The sequence below is a fragment of the Gracilinanus agilis genome, chromosome 6, assembly GCF_016433145.1.
Source record: "Gracilinanus agilis isolate LMUSP501 chromosome 6, AgileGrace, whole genome shotgun sequence".
NCBI lineage: Eukaryota > Metazoa > Chordata > Mammalia > Didelphimorphia > Didelphidae > Gracilinanus > Gracilinanus agilis.
In genome coordinates, this window is record NC_058135.1 from 280,991,227 (window position 1) to 281,011,272 (window position 20,046).

A 20,046-nucleotide genomic window follows, 5' to 3' on the forward strand; every position below is an offset into this window, starting at 1 on the left:
AAGAAAAGAAAAGAAGAAGAAAAGGCAAATATGTCCTTTGATTTTGCCAAAGTGTGTCTTTTCTCAGGTTACCAACCCTCTGATCTTTTTTTTTCTTTTAGCTTTTGTTACAAGAGAAGGCTTGTTTGATAAGGAAGATAGAAAGGGAAATATAAGGAAATGAATGTGATGTCAAAACAACACACAGACACATAAGTAAATGAAATAATTGTTTCAGAACCTGATAATAATTAGTATTTCAATTTCATTAAAAATTTATTCATTTGGGGGAAATTTTTTAAAGCATAATTTCAAGAGAAATATATTGCATCTGAGGCAAGGGCATAGCAGTTATCAGTTCCTGGGGGATAATCTCAGCAATCACACTGGAAATTTTATCATTTAAAATGTATATAGTACTAGATCTATCTGCTAAGTTGCTTTCTGGGGAAGAACAAGTATCTCCTTTGAAAAGAAAAAGGGGTAAAAATGCCTACTTCAGATTGCAAAAATATCAAAGATCACAAATATTCTGAGTGTAACGCAAGGTGGCTAACAGAAACTTTTTGCTTTTAACGGTCACAAAAAATCAGTTAAACATCTTAGAATCTTCAGAAAATCAGTTAGAACTTAAAGCTATAAATAGAGGTGAAGTTCCTCTCGACTCCTCCCTCGAGAGACTTTGAAACTAAGGAGAGAAACCCTCCAAGCAAAACCTAAACATTTCTTACTGGCCCTAGTTTCCTCCCTGTATCCTTTGTCTCAAGCCTCTGGGAATAAATCTGTTTGAGCTGCCCTGTCCTACATACCTCATTTCCTTTATCTCCTAAATACCTTCCCATATCTTCATTTCCTCCTCCAATCACCTTATAACACCCTATACCCCCATTATCCTTCATCACACCCAAATTTTGTTTCTTTGACCCACTCATATTATCATATTTATTTATTCTTGATAACATGAGAAAGCCCTTTTTAAATGTATTTTGTTTGGGCTAAGAAAAGAGAGGATGGAAGAAACATAGAGATAGCCTTACCTTCCTGTTACATAAAGATATAAATTTAGACAAGAATCTCTAAATCCTAGACCAACTGAACCATAATTCTATTTTGTCTGTACTAATTAATGGGATTTAATGTAAATGACAAAGTATAAAAAAATTTAGCAGTGAGAATGCCATATTGTCAAATTTACTGTTTTGCATTATGTTAATAAAACCAGTTGTATGAATATAGTTTTTGTTTACTTTGATAAAAGTAGGAACAAGTCAATGCCACATTTCAATGAGAACTGAAAAGAAGTTGTCTTTGGAAAACAAAGATCATGAGATTAAAATAAAATGACAGAAAATCAGTCAATAAATCAAACAACCAATATTTATTTAAAGCTTCTCTGTGGCAAAACAGAAAGCCAAGTGTTTGGTCTAGGTGGATGATCAAAGTGATTAGATAATAGAGTCACTGTTCGCAAAGAACTTATATTCTGACTGAAAGATAAAAAAAATGCAGAAAAATATATCATAAAATTCTAAATCAGTGGTTCCCAAACTTTTTTGGCCTACCATCTACTTTCCAAAAAATTTTTCCTTAGCCCCATGAAAATTATTTTTTTTAATAGCAATGAATAGGAAAGATAAATGCACCTGTGGCTATAACCGCCCTCCCTGGATTGCTGCAGCACCCACCAGGGGGCGGTGGCACCCACTTTGGGAATCACTATTCTAAATGATAGATGTGTACTAGAAAATTGCAAACCAAAGTTCTAGGAAAAGTTATTTGTGAGAGAAAGGAAATGTTCTTGGAGGATGAGGGAGCATTGGAGTTGGATTTTGTAGGATAGAGAGGCATTTACTAGGTAAACATGAGGTAAAAGCCTTATTTTCTATATCCAGAATGATCCTTGCCTCTGATAACCTATCTTCAAGAAACCCCTAGACTGAACAATAAATTGTGAAGCATCTTTTGAGTCAACCTAACCAAAACTCAGTTAAAGACATCAAACAAGTACCTTTCAATCATCTAAGCCTAAAGCCGTTGTGAATTTCTTAATCCTTTGGCTAGTACATTTTAGTACCCAGACTGAACTAAGATGGGCTTATGCCTTTCCCCCTTCCAAAAATTTGTTCAAGGACCTTGCCTTTTTTAGTTCAGTGGAAAGCCTCAATAATTGTAGTAGTGTGTGTTTTTCCCAAGACAGAGATCATTCCATTGCAGTTAGCTGTATCATGTCTGGGATCATTTCTCTCTATTTCTAATTAAAGACTTATTCTTTTTTTTTTTAAACCCTTGTACTTCGGTGTATTGTCTCATAGGTGGAAGATTGGTAAGGGTGGGCAATGGGGGTCAAGTGACTTGCCCAGGGTCACACAGCTGGGAAGTGGCTGAGGCCGGGTTTGAACCTAGGACCTCCTGTCTCTAGGCCTGACTCTCACTCCACTGAGCTACCCAGCTGCCCCTAAAGACTTATTCTTAACATTACCCTGGTAGTTATGAGTTTTTTTCAGGTGGACAGAAGGAATATATTCTAGAAATAGAAATGAGTTTGTGCAAAGCTCCAATAAGAGGGGAGAGGAGAAATGAGTTCAGAATTAAAAAAAAAAGTCAGTCATTCCAAAGTACAGAATAGAATTATTGCAGAGAGAATGAGGGAGAACAGTTCAAGGGATAGATAGAGATAAGATTACTGCCAGAATTATCCCAAGTATTCCCAAGATAAGACTTGTGCTTTAAGTGTAGCACCTCAGTGGTAGAAATTGAAGCTCTAAGATAGTGCAGGATGGCATGGAGCAACTTTGGCCATTAGAGTAGGAGAAACTGTAGTGCCCGGAGAATTATCCCAGTAATTGAGTCTGAACCACCAATGCAAGATGCAAAGGGACTTTATTGTCTAGCTGAAGCTAGGGTCTCCCACCTAAAACTGGTGAGTGACCCTGAGCTGTTCCTGAGCTTGAGTTTTTATAGAATAGTAGTCAGCAGGGGACAAGGTAGAAGAATGTCTTTAGGTTGGGAAATCCTGCAGATAAGGGGAATGTCTGCAGGGAAGAGATCCTGTGGATAAGGGGAAGGTTTGCAAGGTAGATAAGGTCAGGCTCTGAAGACTGAAGGTCTGCAAGTTTGGGATTCCTGTGGATAGTCCTATTTCACCATAATGTCATTCAAGGGTCAGGCCCATAATGTCATACAGGGGTCAGGATTTTTAATTCTGACTCTTTCTAGGATCCACATTCCCCACTTCTGGAGTTGGATCATAAAGAAATCATTCTTAAATATCTGTGATATCATAGACAGAAGGTGCAGGGGGAATGGTCCAGTATTGTTGCCGAAGGACCATAAGCTATACAGTGTTGATACAATCCTTGACAAAGGTCACTAGTCTATTTAGGCAGGTAAGGGTACATAGTGGGAGCAAAGGAATTTTCCTGCTTAGTTTGCCTGAAAAACTTTTTTACTATGGGAGTACAATGTTCTATGCTGTCTCGGGGTACAATGTCCCACTATGTCCCATGCTGTCTTCCCCCCTCCTCCAAATATCTAAGGGAAGAGGGCCGATGGTTTCAATCTTCTGTAGCTTCTTCAAGCTGATAAGGGGCATAGAATCCCTAAGAGAAGGAGGAGGAGGAACTGTGGGCACAGGGTCTTCAGGGGCATATCTGCGGCCAATGCAAGGGTCCTGAAGGCTGGGAGACCAGAGACTGTTTCCCTAGACTGGTAGACAGGTCACAAGGGGGAGCGTCCGTCCCTAAGGCAGAAGGATAGGACCCAGGACTGAGGCAAAAACTAGAACACCGGATATAAAGAGAGAGAATTAGCACAGTAGAAACTGATATTAAACATTAACATTTGGGTATCTAACAGATTTTATCTCCAGAAATCATCCTCTGACAGGAATTGATCCTTGTAGGAAATTTGATTCCTAAGTTGTTTGCAGAGATGTTTCTGTTAGAGAATATCCTTTTGCAAAGCCCACATTAATATGGCATCTATAAATACTTGAACAACAATATTTTACAGATAAATTTCTTTATCCCAGATTCTGGAGGAAATCCAGAAAGCCCTAGATTATTTCCATGCTCAATATCCAAACTTCAGTTATGGTAAATTAAGGTTGCAAGGTACAAGTCATCTATTACTAAACTTCACCTACTTCTCAAAGTGTGTTCCCTAATGATTTGATAATTTTCAATTATTAACCTACTAGATTGTTTGGGGAGATGGAAACATTAATTTTACAATTTGCATTAAGTGCTGATTATGGGAACTTGCTCCAGAAAGGGAAGGCAGAGAGGGAAAGCATTTCCTCACGTCCCAAGAGACACAGTGAGGGGCTCTATGTACAGGCCAAAGCTGTCACTGCCTCATGCCATCATTGTGTCACTCAAAGATTAGTAGTCTGGATGGTCAGAAGAGATCCAGTCCAAGTTGAGCCCTAGAATTGCCTCTCTAACCATCACAGAACATTCTCTGCCTTTTGCACTATATCACCATTGGATCCCAGAAGCCTTCTCCTTTCTTAAAAGACAAGTCTTGGGGGCAGCTGGGTAGCTCAGTGGATTGAGAGCCAGGCCTAGAGACGGGAGGTCTTAGGTTCAAATCTGGCCTCAGACACTTCCTAGCTGTGTGACCCTGGGCAAGTCACTTGACCCCCATTGCCTACCCTTACCACTTTTCTGCCTTGGAGCCAATACACAGTATTGACTCTAAGACGGATTGACTCTAAGACGGAAGGTAAGGGTTTTTTTTAAAAAATTAAAAAAAAAAAAAAGACAAGTCTTACCCATTACAGCTCAGAGAAATTCTGCTAAGCAGCAGTCTGGAAATAATTTCCATACCCTCAAACAAGCCTTTCACATCTCTACCAGGCTGATAACTCCGTTATTCTTACATATTTTAGCAATAATTAACATAACACACTTTAGTCACAAAACCTGTGACTTTTCCAACATGACGTACATTAATTTTAGAAATTATCCCTAGGTCAAGGATCCAATTATAATAGTAGAACATCTATCTATTCCCTTTCACCTCCCTATCTGTTCTCCTTCATCTCTCCTTCGCTCTCCTTCTCCTTCTCTTTTCCCCTCAAAACCCTCTGCTTAAAAAGCAGAACACAACTTCCATTCACCCATCACGAATCTGCATACTCAAGGTATTAGATCAAGTCTTTCTTCTGTATTCAAACACAACATACCTCTTCACTTTCTCTGACTCTCTGTTACCATCATAAAAACAAACATAGCATTTGGTATGTAAAAATATGAATGACCTGGGGTGGGGGCTGAGAAGCTCTTAGCAGCTCACCACTGGTTGAGAACTTTCAGCTCACACCCAATGGCTGAGCTCCCTCTCAGGAATGCCCAAAGTCCCCTGACTTCCTGTGTGTTTCTAACAGCCCAAGAGTACCCTTCCTGTCTGTCTCTCTGCTACCCACCCATCTGGGTGTGACAAACTGTAAAAATAGATATGGCACCAGGGATGTTACAATATAATCTAAATGGTTGTGGGTACACACACTGGGTTGAAGGAGAGACAGGACCAGGATAGGGAGACCAGAGTACACAGCTAAGCTGCTGCTAACTGTCTTTGAAACCAGCAGGCAAGGTAAAAGGTTTTAACAGTTTTAATTATGTTCAACTAAATAAAGGTGGGATAGGGAATTCTACACTAGAACCTAATGGTCAAAACCACAGGGCAAAGGGAAGACTTGACTTCTCTAATACTAATTGACCTAGGCCAGGTTGGGCATAAAGGAGCTGTTTTAGAGTCTCTGGGTTCCAGCCAGGTTTGACCAGCATGGCTAAAGGGCCTGTGGGTGGCTTTGAGGGTTTCTTACGGTAATCCACAGATGATCTCAGGATGCCAAAAGTCAAGGTGGTCCAAGGTATCCAAGCAGAGCGAGTGTGCTTGAGATGCTGTCCACCAAATCTCAAACTCCTCCTCGACCTGGTACTGCTCTGTAGTTCTTGTCCACCTGCTAGATGCCACCACCACTCAGGATCCCAGGGAAATCAGGATGCAGGTCTGAGATCTCTCAGGGCTAGCAACAGTTTGTGCCCACCACTAATGGAGACTCTCTCAGAGCACAAGCCTACTTCCTGCTCCTTCATTCCATCTTGGAATGCTCCAACCCTTCCTGCTAGGTCAACCCTTAATACTTAATTAATTACTAACTAATCTTCCTCACAACAGTTTCCTTCAAATGCTAATCAATAACTCCCAAGAAATAAGACACTGTGTCTTTAGAATAGTGCTCATCAATTATAAGTTTCAGTTCATAGTTCAAATTGGTAAACTGAAGTAAGTCAGGTTTACAATGAGCTTTTGCTTACATTGAAGCAACACTTAAAGCACATGTTTTAGCAACAATTTACATAAAAGTCATATTTAAAGGAATATCAAAAAGCATGTAGTATTACAAGGTCTGTTTCCAATTACAAGATTTGAAACCTTTTAAGCACTGTAAACCTTAAAGCAAGCTTTTTGACAAGCAGGCTGTTTATCTATTTTCAAGACCAGAAAGTCAAATTTAATAATAAAGTTAGTCCACTTTAATAACTTGAGATAAAAACCATTTATGATCATTTTAAACAACAAAAACAAAAAAACATTTTTGATCCATTTAAACACTTAAACCTATTTTTTAAAACCTCTTATAACAGAAAGCTAGATAAGGATGAAAAGCATTCTTCTTCAGACCATACTGCTAAAAAACCCTGTTTTACAAGATATCCATGACTTTTCCATCAACTTTTACTTGCTTGAATATCTCCTTAAAACCTCTGAAGTATACAATTAAAATGTACTTATCTTTAAACTCTTTAAGATCTTATTTATGTACTGTGTTGCTTTATCAGTTCCTAAGTATCAAAGTGGGACAATTTAAAGTATTTCTTTCTCCTTCCTGTGTGCAAGGAAGAGCTTAATAGCTTGTGAGCAATTTATCCTAAGGCTGCCTGGCTAGGTTTAGGTTTTTATGACTTAAAATCTTGTCTCTTATCTCTCTTTAACAAGTGAGATCACCACAATTTAAAATTTTGCATGTATCAAAACTTTCATAATAAATTATTCTCTATAAATTTTAGTTTGAACTCCACAACTTCTAAATAACTTTAAGTCCTTTAGTAATCTTTCAATATGTAAACAACTGAATTTCAAAGCATTTACTCTTATTCCTTTCAAATCTCTGTTTAAAACAATACAGAACCTCCAGTTTAGTTTCTTTTTACCTCAAAGCATTGCTACATAACTGATTTAATTCCATCAATATTACTCTGATTTACCATTTGTTGTATCAATTTTGCACTAGAATTCACACCTATTATTTCTTTATCCATTACTCTTATTTCCTCTAGCTTCTCCTCCTTTACCATAATTGCAAAAAGAGGAAAGGTACTATATTTAATGGCATGTAATCCCCCTATTAGATTTCTGGGCTGATCAAATCTTCCCTGTTAATTTCATACAGTTTGCATATCATATATTCTTAACCTATTCAGGTGGAAAACAATTCTCCTTTATAGTCCAAATGCATACATATTTTGTATTCATTCATCATTACTTTCTAGCAATTTGAGTCTAAATACATGTTAATCTCTAGATCCAGAATTCCTCCTTATACATAGTATACATTTTTAAAAATAGTTAATACAACTCTAGTCAACACAACACTGTTTAGAAATTCCATCTTTTCCAAAATACCAAATTTTTGGTACCTGTATTATAAAAACCCATGCATAGATTAACCACTTTAAAAACTTCCTGTGTATCACATGATCACCTGTTGCCAGTTCTGATAGCATATACATTAAAAGAACATCTCATTTTGAAAAATCCCAAGTTTAAATTCTAGAATAAGTTCTCAATAACAACATGACAACTTTTTCTGAATGACTTTTACATCTACAAAGTAGCCAGTATAATTTCTGTCCTCATAAAATAAACATTCCTTCTCTGTGTCAGACTGGCTATTAACCACATTTAGACAATTCTCAAATTCACTGAAACCAAGGCCTAACAAATTTTTAACCATGAGTTTTTGTGCTCAACAAAATCTGGTTAATATTTCACATTTAACTGACAGTTACCACAATAAATAAAATTATATTGTACCATATCAAAAATCATTAGCAATCCTCAACCCTTAAAATCAAATCTTAAGTGAAAAATGCTTCTAATTATGGAGTAAAATCTCGCTTTTTCTGCTCTGAATTTTTCTCTATTTCGCTCCTTTGGGGGCCCATCCAAAGGAAGAAAGAGGAAAAAAATCATTGAACAGATACGCTTTTGTCCTCTGCTGAGGATTTTTGACAGTGGGAAGTTCAATCTTCCAACTCCCCTTTTTCCCTTTTTTTTTTTTTGTAAGTGTCCAATTTAAGAATACATAGAGATGAGACTGTGACAAAGACAACAATAAACAGAAACATACAACTTTGTAACAACCATGCTTTAAAAGGAAAAAAATCAGTGCTTTAGGATCCATTCTTAAAAAGAAGTATTTGCAGTAACAAAATTGCTACCTGCTCCCAGTGGGAGTTTGGAGGTGAGCTGATCATAAGGCTGACTGGATTTCTTAAGAAAAGAACTTTTAAATCCCCTCCCTATTCAGATGTTAAGTCTGCTGCCATAGCAGGCACAGCCTCTCCAGTACTAAAGTCTGGGAGGTTTGAATGTAGATGGGGAGATTGCTGAATAGCCACTACAAAAGAAATTCCCCTTTATGAAGCTGCATCTTAAACTCTTTCCTCTTCCTTTGTTTAATCTTATAGCTAGTCACACAAAAACAACACATACTCAACAGAAATCTACAGGACATACTCTCTCACACATTCACACACCTTGGAACCCAAAGAAGTCACTGAAATAGAGTGATGTAACCAGGTCCCTGCCTGGACTTCTCCCTTTTCTTCCAGTGCGTCCACTGGTGTTCAACTTACTGGGGACATCTAACCCACCAAACTGGGGATTCAATCCCCACAAGGTACCTCTACAAGAACCTCTAACCATCTGAACCTGGAATTCGAAACCCAGGCTAGGACCTCCAACCCCTGCAAGTTCCTTCTTAAATCTTGGAAACTCGAACACCATGCAAAACCTCTTACAGTGGGGACTCCAATCCCACAAGTTCCTTTTTAAATCTCGGAAACTCTATCCCCAGGCAAGACTCTTACAGTGGGGACTTCAGTCCCACAAGGTACCTTTAAATTTCTGGCCAGTCAAGTTGTAGGTCTCCCCCAGTGAAGATGCCCATGCCCGGCAGAGTTCCCCTCTCCCTTCAGCTTTACCAGGAACGTTTTCAGAGGGTCTATCTGGGTTCTGGTTTGGCAATAGGCTTTTCCCGTATAAACCTTGGGACTGGAGGGGCAAGCCAGCCACTTAGCCTTACACCACGAACCTCCAAGACCTCTTCCCTCACACAAGCTGTGGATTGGAGCCCACTGGACCCGAGTAGCCTCGGCAGCAAGGATCCTAGAGGTATTCCCAATTGGTCCCACTGCTGGTCAGTGCTCAATTATTCCTGTGGGATCCCGGACGAGCCCCCATATGTAGCACCCGGAGAATTATCCCAGTAATTGAGTCTGAACCACCAATGCAAGATGCAAAGGGACTTTTTGTCTAGCTGAAGCTAGGGTCTCCCACCTAAAGCTGGTGAGTGACCCTGAGCTGTTCCTGAGCTTGAGTTTTTATAGAATAGTAGTCAGCAGGGGACAAGGTAGAGGAATGTCTTTAGGTTGGGAAATCCTGCAGATAAGGGGAATGTCTGCAGGGAAGAGATCCTGTGGATAAGGGGAAGGTTTGCAAGGTAGATAAGGTCAGGCTCTGAAGACTGAAGGTCTGCAAGTTTGGGATTCCTGTGGATAGTCCTATTTCACCATAATGTCATTCAAGGGTCAGGCCCATAATGTCATACAGGGGTCAGGATTTTTAATTCTGACTCTTTCTCATAGAAAATACCAGAGAAAGAAAGATATTTAGAACAGAAAAACTATAGAGAGATTCAGAGACACAAAGAACCTCTCCCTACAGGGACCAGCAAAATATCATTGAGCTCAGCAACATCTCTCATCTACCTGAGAGTGACCAGGGGAGCAACACCAAAAGGATGAAAGTCAAATCTAGAAAAAAGATTGGCTTCATCTCAATGTAGTGCCATCGGCCTTGTGAATTTGCAGTCAGAGACCCTAGTGACTGTGAATAAGACATTTAACTTCTCTGACTTAGTTTATTCATCTGAATGAAAAGGGGTTGAATTAAAAAACTTCTGAGGGGTCCTTAAATCACAACTTGGAATTGGGGATTCTATTTGTCATCAGTAAAAAAAAAAATTCTTCCCTTCAGAAACCTGGTCTCCATGACTAGGGACACAAAGTTGCTCAGGGCGTCCTGAAGTACAACATCTACAGAACCCCACTGGGAAATGAAAGCAGGGAGCTGGTGGACTCTATAATCTGAGACCGTTGTCCCATGACAGGCAAATAATTCTACTTATCATAAAGGGTCAGCCCAGTGGAAAATATATGCTATTCTTTTCCTACTCATCCAAATTTAAGGATCAATTGATATAATTTCCAAATGGAGGTACCCTGAGAAGCCATCTTGTCCAATTCTCAGTTACAAAATGTTTGCTATATCTCCTTCTCAGGGATGTTATCAGAGCTGTGTACATTATTTTTATATCATAATGCTTGTAACTAAATAAAAGCTGCACTTCTGTTCCTGGTCTTATTGACTTTGCCACCATACCTCAGTGTCCATTTCAACTTGAAATGGGTTATATTACCTGGGGCCTCCTAAGCAAGAAACATCCTTATGCCATGTCCTCTCCCCTTTTCCCTAGGTCAGTTCCTCCTGGTGTTGAGGGAGAGCTTGATATGAATCTGGCTCAGGAAGGATGCTCCCTCAATGAATTGACAGGCTCCAATGATTATCTTTAAAAATAGAGAAATTTATTGTTGAATGCTGTAATATGGAAAATGGCAGGATGGAATTCCTGCAGGATACAGGGTCAAGCCTCACCCAGAATTCCAGGGGACCCCCCCCAGAGAACTCTGGGTGAGGGGACAGTTGGAAAGGAATTGGACAGTTGATTCCTGGGGGTTGAGGTGAGCAGGTCGTTCTGCTCACGGTTCCTGGTTTGGGGTTTTGCCTCAGTGGCCATAGTGGCAAAAGCCATTGTGGTTTCTATTCAGGAGTTTGCCTGTCTAGTGGAATTAGACCTTAATTGCAATAGCATTCTGTTATTCATTTAGTTATTTAGATATTAGAAGTGATTATTATAAGCTTAGAGGGCCAGTTAGATATTGTCTGCCACTCCCTCCTGGGGGGGGGGGGAGGGGCAGTTCCTACCTGACAGTTCAGGGCTTCCCAGTTTATCCAAATCCTTGATACCCCTTCCCTGCCTTCCCTTCCTTCTTTTATCAATATAAGCTTTATCTTTAGTAGCAATGCCTGAGTATTATTTGGGTGTACTCACTACAGCCATTAAGCTTGGTTCCTGTCAGTTTCCAGCCTAAGAAGTCAGATCCTTCTCAGTCCTTAACATCAAGAGATCAAGCTTCTCCTTTGTCCCTCAATCAGACCTGTGGGGAATATAAGTTTGAGAAAGGGAACATCATTAAAGATTTGCCTTTGCTGAATCTTGCTTGAAGACACACTGCCCTATCTCCATCTTCAACTGAAAACCAACTGCTTGGGGGAAGGGGTTTGAGAGCAGTGAGTACCTTACCCCCTCCCTACTCACTCAAGCCTGTTTGTGGGGGAGGTGAGGGAGTCTTGCAGACTCCTAGCCCAGGCCAGTCCATCAGCTTCCCAACATCCCTGTTATTATAAACATAACAATGCCCAGGAGGCAGGTGCAGATAAAAGGCTGCCTCATAGAAGAAGAGTGGCTCAGGATTTTTATACCTTATAGGGACAGGGACTATGTGACCAGAAATGGAGGTGGGGGGCATGGGGTGACATACAGGAGTAAGATGGGAAGCACAGGTGTCCCTGATCACAAAGAAGGATAAATTGCATATCTCAGGGAATGAACAGATGTCTGAGATGCAAATGAAAGGTTCATATCTGGGCCGTAAAGGAAATTTATCTCTCAGGGACTCCTTTTATCATACATTTCTTATTCCTTTAAGTTACTTTCAGGCAGACTTCTCTTAGCCAGCACTGCAGGGCTGCAAGAATGGGGAATTCCTCATGCACACTTTGACCTGAGATCCCTCCAGAGACTTGGGGTGCCCAGGGAAGCCCTGTACCCCGATATCACTATGGCTTCCCTTTTGAGAAGAGTGTCAATCTGATTAAACTTTTTCCTCTCTACTCCACTTGTGACTTTCCAAATGTTGTCAACTAAACCCTGAGGGGCTATCTCCCTCCTTTCGGGGCTCCCTTTGGTGAGAAAATATGCTCTTTAAGAATTCTTTTTGTTTATATTTGTACCCCAGATTTTAGTACTGGACCTGGAACATAGTAAACACTTAATAAAAGCTTCTTGACTTGCCTTACCTGACAAAGTACCAAATCCACTTTGGGAATTTCTCATATGTCTCATTCATCTACCATTCAGATGATTAGAAATGTGGATATTTGACATACTTCCATAAGTAGGTATCAATTCATCTTACCAATACTCAGCTTACAAGTCCTTCAGACATGAAATCCTTTATTTATTTAAAAAAAATCTATCTGAACCCATAGAAAGTATGGAATATTTACCCCCTCTCATGGATTCATACATTCTCAGGGACTTCTGGGCCTTCCTTGGGGAGGACTTCAATGGAAGAGTATCAACAGAACCACCAAGGCAGTTACAATGAACATGTCTTTAATGAGAACAAGAGAGATAATGCTTTTATGGTCATGACATAGAGTGAAACATGCACCCAAAACACCACACAGAGTCAAGTTCTGAGACTCTGAGAACAAAATATCAGGGAAAAAAAACACCAAGAATGGGAATTTTCATCAAACTAAAGAACTTAGGGTTCTATTTATACCTGAGGGAATATAATCAAAGAGAACCAAAAAATACAACAAAGAATACATCTGAAATAACTGACTATTTGCAAGGTGATTTGGGAAAGAGGCTGCAGTCTAAATCTAGGGTATCTGGGAGAGGCCCAAATACAATAAGAGAAACTAAGAAACAAACTAAAGTACTTGAACCTTGACTATCACCTCCATATCTAATCTATTCAGCATGCTCAATAGGTGCTTGATAGCTTATTGTTCAATCTGGGACTAAAGATCACTCTGGGAGAGAAGTGCAGTAGCACCATTGTATTCCCCACCTCCACATTTATAAAAATGTAAAGGATGGGACCTATAAAGACATGCCTTTTATGGTTGTTACAGTCTGTAAGGATGGTGAGTAAAGCAAAGAATTTTGAGGGGACAGTTTGTTGCAGAAGGGAGCATGTGACAAGAACAGCAGTTGGGGAGGGCAGAGGATTCTGGGAGGTTTTCCTCAGGACAAGGTCTCCAGTTGGGGGAGCGAAAGGAGGAAGAAGCAAGCTCTGAGCCAACCTGAAGGCAAACCTGGCATTTCCACAACTGGGAATCAAATCCAGATAACCTGTTACCTGCCAGAAGACATGTGTGGGGTTTCTAGACTCCACCTGGGAGCAGATCTCCCAAACCCCATTCATCTCATACCTGTCTTCATAGAAAGACCCTGTTCAACCTATACTATATTCATAGCTGAAGTTAGAGATAGAAATAGCAGGAAAGGGAAGGAGAAGCTTTGGGAAAAGGAGACTGCGTTGGCTCCCTCCTAAGGGATGGACCTTTGGGCTTAAATAATAGGGTGACCTGATTCCTCTGACCACTACCCTTTCCTATTATCCTAATATTACCAATAAACTTTTCATAACAGCCAGATAGCATTCAAGGATCACCGGGGAGACAGTAGCATAGCCCAGTCTGGCAGCATCCATCTTGAGACCAGACCACCCACTGCGCTAGCAGCCAACATCGGGGTGGGGGTGGGGGGAGCTTGTATGGATCCCGTTACTGAACAAAAATGGATTGGGGCACCTGTTAAGTGTGTAATGACAGGGATATTGGGAAGCTGATGGTCTGGTCAGGGCCAGGTGCCTGCAAGACTCACTTCTCCCCACAATGACAATGAACTCAAGTTGGAAGGGAGGGGGTAAGGTACTCCTTGCTCTCAAACCCCTCCCCCCAAGCAGTTGGTTTTCAGTTGAATATGGAAGCAGGGCAATGACTTCTGACAAGGCTCAGCAAAGTTAATCTCTAATGATGTTCTCCTTAACTTATATTCCCCACAGCTTTGATTGAGGAACAGAGGAGAAGCTAGATATCTTGATGTTAAGGACTGAGAAGGATCTGACTTCTTAGGCTGGAAACTGACAGGAACCAAGCTTAATGGCTATGTGAGTATACCCAAAATAATACCCAGGCACTGCTACCAAAGATTAAGCTTATAATGATAAAAGAAAGAAGGGGAAGGCAGGGAAGGGGTATCAAGGATTTGGATAAACTGGGAAGCCCTGATCAGTTAGGTAGAAACTGCCCCTCCCCCTCAAGAGGGAGTGGCAGACCTTTAGCTAACTTGCTCTCAAAGCTAATAGTAATTACTCCTAATATCTAAATAACTAAAGGAATAATAAAATGCTATTGCAATGAAGGTCTAACACCACTAGCCAGGCAAACTCCTGAGTAGAAACCACAATGGCTTTTGCCACTATGGCCTCCCAGGCAAACCCCAAATCAGGAGCAGTGAGCAGAGTGACCTGCTCCCCTCAACTCCCAGAAATCAACTGTTTAACTCCCTACCAACTTCCCCCTCACCCAAAGTTCTCCGGGGGGGGAGGGTCCCCTGGAATTCTGTGTGAGGCTTGACCCTGTATCTTGCAGGAATTCCATTTTCATAATACACACCACATACCTCCTTTTGAGAGGAAGCCTTACCTTCAACTCTTGAGGGGCAGCACGATTACCCAAGGCATTCATTATTAGGTTGATTCCCCATTTGAGTCTCTCCAGTAATAGTGGTCCCAAAAGAGTGGAGAGAGAGAGTTACTGCACTGACCCCTCTTTCTTTCCCACTTGCACCTTTTCTGATCTGGGCATTATTACAAGTCTCATACAGGAGGTGGGAAGGTTTTCTTAGGGGGCATGGTACCCCTTGGATGGCTCCCAAGAGGGAGCATTTCCCAGGTAGCCTAGTGGCTTCTGGATGGTTTTTATAGCTGTAATTCTTCAGTTTACTCTACCTTTCCACCAGAATGACCTAGATTCTTGATGACATTTTAGATCCAAAAGGTTTTTATCACGTTAAAAAGGTTTGTTTTTCTGGCTCTCCTACCAAATTTTGGAATGATGGATATCTCAGCCAAGGTTTAAATATTGGCTAGATCTGAAGAACTTGTGACAAGTATCTATGAGCTTCAAAGGTTTTTTAAATGTCACACAGCCTCTTATGTGAATCCTAATGATAGCAGGTTTGTTTGCTATTGTCATTAAATGGGCTCTTGTGATTTTGGGAATTCTGGTACTTCTTTGAATGTGCATTAGCTACTGTATTACTGTTTTATAAAACTGTTTTCTTAGTGAAAATTTTGTGCATTCACATTGTGGATCATGACCAAATTAAAAAGGAAACAGATCTCATTTTTGAGTGAGAAACCTTTGTATTGTGCCTCTCCTTGGGTAACACAGTATGTCACTGATTGTAAACTATATATATATATATACATATATATATATATATAGTAAGGATGATTCTTGCTGCAGATGGAAAGTAGCCACACAAGGCCTCCTGAGGGGGATGGACACTCTAAGAGCCAGGTGCTGTTGGCTCCCCCAAGAGGTTGGTAAAAGAAGATCCTTACTGAAAGAGCTCAGTACAATGGCTCCCTTGTGGGAATCAAACCAAGTATCACTCAATCTGATGACTATGGCTAGAGATGATGTTCAGCCAGTTGAGTGGATATTACAGGCTAACAGGGAGAGATCCTCAGACAGGATTATATGTGGAAATCAACAGGAAATCCCTCTACTGAAATCCCCACCAACTGCCAAGTCTTGATAAGATGGAGTAATTCTATTCAAAGATGTAAGATGTTGAAACAGATTAGCAGTTTAGACCAAAGGCTTTGTAGTAACAAAGGTAACTTCTTTAATTTATCTGGGGAAGGTATAAACTGGGAAGGTATGAGGAATTTGGGTAAAATGGGAGAGAAGAGAGGGATGAGAAAACTCTAACAATTAATCTAGATGGTTCATAGGCAGGCCTACCCTTTCAGGGTAAGGCCCTTCACAGAGTTCCACTCTCTACCTAATTTCTGCCTCCAGAATCTAGTTAAATGAATTGAAGAACAAGCTAGGCAGGATGATAGCAGGTATAAGATGTAGATCTGTGATGATTTGATGATGATGTTAATCTTGATATCAGTTGATGAGATATATATCTGCAGCAGAGAGCAGGCTATTGAATGCATATGTAGGACTTTATGGACCAAGCATCAAGCACATCAGGTCCACTGAGTGCTTTCCCTCATTGTTATGTGAATGGCAATGTCCACATAGCAAAGTGGCACGTCCGCATTGCACATTTCAGTGGTTGGAAGGTTACCACATGTATGATGCTTCAGTCAGAGGCTGGTGGTCAGCCCAAGGATCAGTAACCACCAATAGATGAGGTTCCCTGAAAGCTACCTGACTCTGTAAAAGTGCCTAGTGTGGAGCGTCTAACAATTGGCATGGTACCAGTGGCAGCAACAAATTTAAAAACAGTGCTATGGATGCAGCTGACTTTTCAAAGGCAATGTTGGCATGAGCTGCCAACAGAAGCTCTTCCCAGTATTTGTATCCAATTCTGCATGACCCCATTTGGGGTATTCTTATCAAAGATACTGGAATGGTTTGTTATTTGCTTCTCCAGCTCATTTTATAGATGAGGAAATTGAGTCAAATATAACTAAGTGACTTGCCCAGGGTCACATAGCTAGGAAATGTCTGAGGCAAGATTTGAACTCAAGATGATGAGTCTTCCTGGACTCTAGGCCTGGTATGCAATCCACTGGGCCACCTACATGCATAATAATAATAATAACAATAATAATAGTTAACGTTTCTATCATGCTTATTAAATGCACTGTACTATACTAAGAGTTTTACAATTATTATCTCATTTGACCTTTACAATGACCCTAGGAGGTAGGCATTATTATTGTTTCCATTTTATAGATGAGGAAAGTGAGACAAATAGGGGTTAAGTGACTTGCCTCAGATCTTCCTGACTCCAAGTTCAGGGCTCTATCCACTGAACCACAGGCTATGAGCAGTTATGGGCAGGCAGAGTAAGCACATGAATAAAGAAAGATATATGGAGAAATTCCTATCTCCTCCTGAAAGGAATTCCATTGAGTTTTAATGACATCCAAAGGAGAGAAAAATCAAGTCAAGGGAGATAATGTGGTTCAGTGGAAATATTATGAGATTTGAAGTCAGATTACTTGGATTCAAATCCTCCATCTGCCACTTATCACCCATGTGATCTTGGGCATATTGCTGAGCCTTATTTCCTCAGCTATAAAATGAGGAGGTTGGTCTAAATGACCATGAAGTTCCATTGCAGCTATGATTCCTGTAAAGAGGAATTTAAAAGTGGTTGCTTCTCCCTTGTGGCACCTGGATTTCCAGTTCTTAGTATATTTATTAGCTCTGATTAAGGCATTAATTTTGAGGCTGAGAATCTCTCATATGATGAAGATAGATTGTTGGAAGGAGCAGTATTTTCTGCTGTATCAAAAGGGCCAGGGAAGCTACAGGGCCTTGGGGCCTCCTGGAAGGTATCAGTGAAAGTGTAGATGTTGGTCCATTCAGTCATATCATAGAAGGAAGTAGTGCCTGCTTCATAGTCCAAGAAAATCCCCACAATCTTGGGAGTTACTGACCCTTGCAGATAGGTGCAGGAACTGGAGAAAGCCTGGTCGGGGTTTCCCATTCATCAGACAAAGAACCCAGAACCCAACCTCGGGTGTCACCCGGACCTTTCCTTCTTTGCAGACTGACCCATTACAGTGCCCCAGCACCCATATCTTCTTTCCTTCTGCATTCCTCTCCTACTAATATCTTATTAAAATCACTCTCCTTGCCCACATGAACCAGGGCATCAGTTTCTGCTCCACGCTCAGGCCTCTTTGGCCAGTGAAAAGAAGCAAAGTGATGCTCCTCATTGTTTCACAGGAAAGGAGCTGTGCCTTCCTTAGGAGTTAGAGCCGATGCAGAGAAATGCACAAAGTGAGTCTAAGGGTTTCAACTAGAGCCCTAGCCATGCTCCTTGACTTCACCTGGGTCTCCAGAAACACTCCATGCTCCTCTTCATCATCTCAAGCATTGGCTATGGCCACATCCTCATGTGACTTTTATCTATCTCAGTTTCTTTACCTATAAAATAGGACAATAATAGCTCCTCCCAGAATCATTGTGAGGACTAAGTTAATATTTGTAAAACCCTTTGCAAACCATAAAGAGCAATCTAAATTTTAACATTACTACTGCTGCTACTCTGGCTACTCTACTGCTGCTGCTACTACTACTGCCACCCCTACCACCAATATCATTATCATCATTATTATTTTCTGTTCCTGATTCTCTAGAATAGAGTTGGTGAAGGTTTTAGACCTCCAGTGCCCAGAGGGCAAATTCAAACCATCTGTGAGCCCCTAGATTACTCGAGAGAGTTGAGGGAGAAAGTGCTTGCTTTGGGTTGATGGACAGAGGGGTGGGGCTGTGCCAAAAATGCTCCTGGGGCACTGGGAAGAGGGGGAATGGAGTAACTCCCTGAGTGCCAGCCCTGTAATCATGCCACATCTTCACCAACTGGAATATAGGGTATCTGCACATTTCCTGTCATCCTAACTTGAAACATGGGCACTGTCCTTAACTCCTCACTTTCTCTTACTTCCCCCACTGATGGTCTCCGATGAATTGCCAAATCCTATGGATTCTCCTCTGCTTCTATGGCTCTGCTTACTTAGGCCATTCTCAGCTCTCTCTGGAGTCACTATAAGAGCCCACTGATTGGTCTCCTTACTCAACTCTTAATGCACTCTATTCTACCTTCTAGGCAGCTATCAAAATTATCTTCCTAAAACATAGGTCTCACCATATCAACCCCCATTCCCTATTCAAAAAATTCTATTGATTCCCTATGACTTCCCAGATCATATTCTGTTTGCCTTTCAAAGCCCCTCAGAACTTTTTCCCTTCCTATGTTTCCAGTCATCTTAGATCTTACCCTCCTCCGTGTACTCTACAATCCATTGACACTGGCCCCCTTTCTAATCCTTAAAGAAGACCCTCCATCTCCTGATTCTGAGTGTTGTCATTAACTACCCCCTCATGCTCTTTTCCTCATTGCTATTTCTAGAGTCTCTGACTTCCTACAGGGGTCACTTAAAGTTCTACATTCTACACAAGGCTTTTTTTTAATGTCTTCCCTCACCAACTACTCACAATTGATCCCATCCAGATCCTGTTTGTACATGGTTGTTTACATGCTGTCTCCGCTTTTAGATTGTGAGTTCCCTGATACAGGGTCTATCTTTTCCCCTTTTTTCATATCCCTAGCACTTAATACAATCACTTGCACATAACTGATAATTAATCAATGTGTTTTCCTTTCTCCTTCCTTTCCTTCCATCATTCACTTCTTTATTCATTTCTTCCTTTTATTTTTCCAGTTTAGGTTTCATAAGGCTAAAGACAGTGAGACCTAACCTCATCTCCCTAACCTTGGACTCTGTCCCTCTTTCAATGAAGACTAAGAAGTCAATAGTTTTCTTCACCAATATTCCATAATGTTGACTCATCATGCTTACAGTCCACTACAATCCTCAGAGTTCATTTAGAAATATACTCAGCACACTACAGACTGTTACAGAAGCCTCATCATTGATTACCTTTCTGTTTCAGCTCCTTGGGTAAGTCCAAAATGAAAGCAGGAGAAGAAATTAGGTAATAACCAATTGTCCATCATGTACCTCAATTTCTATCTCTGTCCCCAAACTCCAAATTTTGAAAGAGTTAAAGTTGAAGACACAGAAG

At 40.7% G+C, this 20,046-nt stretch overlaps 1 protein-coding gene across 1 annotated transcript in view; it reads right to left on the reverse strand.

Moving 5' to 3' along the window:
• Nucleotides 1–9,060, reverse strand: part of LOC123252728 (butyrophilin subfamily 1 member A1-like) — a 72,643-nt gene extending 63,583 nt beyond the window's left edge. The window contains exon 1 of the mRNA XM_044681980.1: nt 8,910–9,060. Within this exon, the coding sequence (XP_044537915.1) occupies nt 8,910–9,060 (151 nt within the window). The remainder of the gene's footprint in view (nt 1–8,909) is intronic.
• Between the last annotated feature and the right edge of the window lie 10,986 nt (nt 9,061–20,046).